General features: G+C 35.9%; 1 protein-coding gene across 4 annotated transcripts in view; it reads left to right on the top strand.

The window, feature by feature from the left end:
- Positions 1-2,897, top strand: part of LOC135212058 (palmitoyltransferase ZDHHC5-A-like) — a 70,555-nt gene extending 67,658 nt beyond the window's left edge. For all 4 annotated transcript variants that reach the window (XM_064245398.1, XM_064245397.1, XM_064245394.1 and 1 more), the window contains exons 7-8: positions 603-799; positions 2,759-2,897. In XM_064245398.1, coding sequence (XP_064101468.1) covers positions 603-779 — 177 coding nt within the window. In that variant the 3' untranslated portion in view covers positions 780-799; positions 2,759-2,897. The remainder of the gene's footprint in view (positions 1-602; positions 800-2,758) is intronic.
- The last annotated feature ends 2,103 nt before the right edge of the window (positions 2,898-5,000 follow it).

Raw genomic sequence — 5,000 nt, 5'->3', positions numbered from 1 at the left:
TACCGGCATGTCCAATCTTTATTAAATGTGTAAAACTACACTATAAAATTAATCTATGCATGTAAAGGTTATGTACTAATACGGAAGAAAATAAGGATTTTTAGTATTATAGGCATATTATTTGGAATGCTCCATTTAAGGCAGACAACTTTGGAAATGGGGCGGGGGATGATGATGACATTCTGACATATGGAGAAAGGGAGCACGGGACAAAAAAGGTTGAGAACCACTGCTATAATCTGTTCCAATACGGTCTGAGCTATTTTCTCTGCTGACAAAGAACTGGTGAGAACGTTTCGTTTAAAAAGATAACTGTCCTGAATGAATGAGCATTGGTTAAAGAATAATCACAGGGTAAATCCACATACTTATGTTTCAATGTGACTCCTGCTACCAAGGAAATAATGTTAAGCATTTTCGTGATTTACTGTTTATATCTTTATATAAACAAGATCGGCTACCCAGAAGTATAAACTTAATAATCAAATCCAATAATGATAAATATCACACATTTATGATACTTTATATACTAAGCATTGAACAGCCGTAGCGAGAGGTACTACACACTCAATTCATTACTGATATGACTGGGATTCTTGCAGAAAGTTCGGGAGAAGAAGAAAACCACGAGGCTGGTGAAGACAGCGCCGCTGAAACGGGAGGCAAGAAGAGGAAGAGGCGGATATTATTCAGCAAAGCCCAGACGTACGAGCTGGAGAGGAGATTTCGTCAGCAGCGCTACCTGTCCGCCCCCGAGAGGGAACACCTCGCAAGTCTGATCAACCTCACGCCTACGCAGGTAAGTGTCCTCTCGGTGGGGACGATAATATGTATATATATATTATATATATATATATAGATATAATAATTATATATATAATATAAATAATATATTACATAAATAATAGATATATATAATATATATATATATATATATATATATATATATATGTATATAATATATATGTATATATATATATATATATATATATATATATATATATATATATATATATATATATATATATATATATATATATATAATATATATATATATATATATTAAATACACACACACACACACACACACACATATATATATATATATATATATATATATATATAATATATATATATTTTACATATATATACATATAAATATAAGTAACACACACACATACACACACACACACACACACACACACACACATATATATATATATATATATATATATATATATATATATATATGTGTGTGTGTGTGTGTGTGTGTGTGTGTATGTATTTTGAGTGGGGCAATTTATTTCATATGGCTATGAAAATTACGCAAGGACAAATCGAGCTATGGCAAGATACTTAAAAAATTAATATTCATAAGAAAATTATAATGAAAAAATATGTATACAATTCTCTTAACTAAAACCTAAGTACTGCTAAATATTTAATAAAACAATCATTTCTAGCAACATCATATAGAATGGCCCTAAATATATAAACATGTTTGTTGTCTATAGATATAACCGCCTGACTTAAGGTTATGGGTCATGATAAAGCTCAGTTACATTCATTCCACCTGAAGGACTCAAGCGAAGTTTTTTAAGGCTATGATGAAGGTCATTGAATGAAATAACTCGAACTGAGGATGAGGTCATGTTTAAGGCAAATATCAAGGTCATTATAGCTGGTTCACTTCAGGTAGATTCTTCGGTGAACCCTATGCCTTTGAGACGTTTGTTTAACGGCCGCTGGTTGGCTGGGAGCGGCCTTCCTCTTGGCACCAGCCTATCAGCGGCCGCCAAACAAACGTCTCGTAAGCGTCGGGCTCATCCAAGAATCCACCTTAAGTGAACCAGCTATAGTAGCAATTCTTTTAAAGGCTCTTGTAAAATTTATGAAGGCCGAGATCTAGGTCACTAAAAAAAACTTGAAATGAGGTCCACAAAAAAAAAAAAAATAAAAAATAAAATAAAATAAAAAGTTAACGAAGCCTACTGCCATGGTGTCTAAAACTAATTCTGCCTGGGGCAGTCAAAGAAGAACAATATAAAGGCACTTTTAGCAACTTAAAACAACTAAAATTGAGGTCCAGGAGTCTAGGAATCTAAGATCAAGGTCGTTAAAGCAATTCATTCTGAGGCTCCAGTTAACTCTGAGAGAGCCAAAACCAAGGTCACTATAAACTATACTCCAACTGAGGTCCACGTGATATTTAATAACAAGACCAAGGCCAATAAAGCAATTCTCTCTGAAGCAGAGAGGTAAAGGTTAAGAAGGCCAAGATCAATGTCATTGAAGCAATTGAAACTGAGCTCGTCGTGAAGTTTAAGAAGACCACAAAAAGAAATGAAATCAAAGGTCCGTGTCAAGTTGAAGAAAACCAATGCTCAATGACAATAAAACAACTAAACTGAGGACCAGTTAAAGTTTGAGTATGCCCAAAAATTTCAGGGTCCATGATGGTTAAGGTTCAAGGACAAGATTAAGGTTCCATGTTGATCAAAATTACGATTTTAGAGAAATTAATTGACCACTCATGAAGAAACGTCAAAATTCAGAGAAATGTTTTCCCCAAAATCAGTTTACACCTGTATTTTATGTACTATAAATGTATGAGTGTGTGCGTGTGTAATATATTTAGAAAGTAGAGGTCAATATATCTTTATCCATGTACATAAAAAAATACCTGCTTATTTCCACAAGTGTAGTACGACCCAGTGACTTGTCCTTCATATATTACATTAAACTTTATCTTCAACAGGTAAAAATCTGGTTTCAAAACCACCGCTACAAAACGAAAAAGCAACGAACCGACCGGGGCATGGACCTGGCGCCTCTGGCATCTCCGCGCCGCGTCCCGGTCCCCGTACTCGTACGAGACGGAAAGCCCGTTCCGACGCACCATGCCCACCACCCACAGTTCTCCTCCCCGCCTCCGTACACCCCGCCGTTCCTCGACGTGGGAAGTTATTACCAGCAGGCTCACATGAGGGGCATCAGCTCGCCCTCCATCCCTCACTCTTACGCCTCCATGATGAACCAATCGGCCTATTCCAGTTCCAGTTTCCAGACGAGTCAGTACGCCCACAGCCTCCATCCAAATAACGCTGCTTCAGCAGCGGCTACTTTGCACTACTCGGCGTCTTCGTCCATGGGCGAGGCACCCGATCCCTCGCTGTCGTCTGTCATTCCACCCACCCACTACGCGCCAGGGTTTACTTACCAAGCACAGACATAAGAGGCGATGTCTGGAATTCTAGAAAACTTCGAAGACAATGTCCCGAGCTGAACGGTGTAGAAGTTCACTAATTGCATTAAAACGCTGGTGGGTGTCAAATGGTTACAGTACGTATACTTTTTTATATATATAAATTAAGTGACGAAACGTTACAGAAAACTCGGATCAATAGTTCATTACATAACGTAGTTACGGTACATAAAAACTTCAAAAGACAAAATGTATCTAAAGTGTTCCATATGAATGGTAGCAATCTACCATTTGAGTCGCCCGGCATGAAAAGATCTCTTGACAGTGCTCGTCAGTACGACGCCAAATGAAAACATTTGAACCCATTTGACATAAACGGTTAGGATTTCAATTGGGAGGGCAACAGAGAGTTATTGTATGGCCGTTCTTTTTTCATGTTTTCAAATGAGTGATACTTTAACATTTGCATCAAAAGATGGACCAAAAGGATCAAATTGTGTGGTGTTCAACGATGAAAATAAAAGAGTGAACAACTCATGAGACTCCGAATATTTTTAACCTGATATGACTGATTTTATACAAATCCAAAGATTACAAACCCAAGTGTAGCAATTCCTGATTAATGGGACGAATTTGATTAAATCTTCACATTTCAAAGAAAAAAAAAAAGCGAATGGAAAAATACTATTCAGCACGTGCATCAAGGTGAAGCTTATGTCCAATACAAACAAAAACAATGAGAAATTTTCTTTCCTCCCGAAACGCGTTGTAGACGTGCAGGTAGAGATGATTGCCATGATAAAATTTAGCCATAACTTCACATTCCATATAATTTCCAATAAAATATAGTATCACTTTATAGAGCTAAGCATATCACAGTTAACTAGCAGCTGCAACGGACATTTAATTCCAACTATGATGGAAAAAAGTACGTCTAAAAACGAAACGTAATTTCTTGAAGTGGTTCACTCAATGAGAGTTTACGTCCAATTTCCTCAAAGTCCTTTCATCCTTTCTTCAAAATGTCATGCTGATAGACACACACAGGAAAAACAATTCTTCCAAACTGCGGCGAAAGAACCAATATAATTCTCGGCATGCATTCGCTAAAGTTGTTGTTAGAAATACAAAAGTCAACGTCAACGTCAAAAAAGCTAGAAAAACTACTTGCATGGCTATTTGAAATTATATATGATTACCTCAAAAATGAAAATAATTTTAAAAAGTATTTGATAAACCAGTGGCCTATCGTCCATCTTCATAATATCTCTCCACTTTTATTGTGTGCTTAACACTGCAATGCTTACTTTCCATATTTTGCTAAGCATCACTTAGAAAGATAGTCAGGCTGACCTTACTCTCGCAGGGCGCGGTTTTGCTAACACTCAATTTTACTCGTCTCGACTATATTGCGATTCCTTCTATCAGTAACACCCCTGCTATACAAATCAACATTTTCATTTGAGTTTTTTCATGGCTCTTTTTATTTCCTAATAATACTGCAAAAAAAATTGAGAGAAAAATAGAAGTTCACATACATACATACATATAGTATATATATATATATATATATATATATATATATATATATATATATATATATATATAGTATAGCTATAGTGTAGGGTCGGTGTATTGAGTTTTATTTGGGAGGAATCTAAAAAGACTGGCTCTATTCAAAAATTACCTTTTGAAAATGACAATACTGACTTGAAGTGGCCCGCAACTAGGATCAGAAAATATAATAAACCTTAATAGAAACTACTAGAATTACTTTCAAAGGACTGAAGGTAAA

Source organism: Macrobrachium nipponense, chromosome 40 (assembly GCF_015104395.2).
Source record: "Macrobrachium nipponense isolate FS-2020 chromosome 40, ASM1510439v2, whole genome shotgun sequence".
Taxonomy (NCBI): domain Eukaryota; kingdom Metazoa; phylum Arthropoda; class Malacostraca; order Decapoda; family Palaemonidae; genus Macrobrachium; species Macrobrachium nipponense.
Note: the sequence above shows the minus strand (reverse complement) of the source record. Positions and strands in the feature narration are given on the sequence as shown.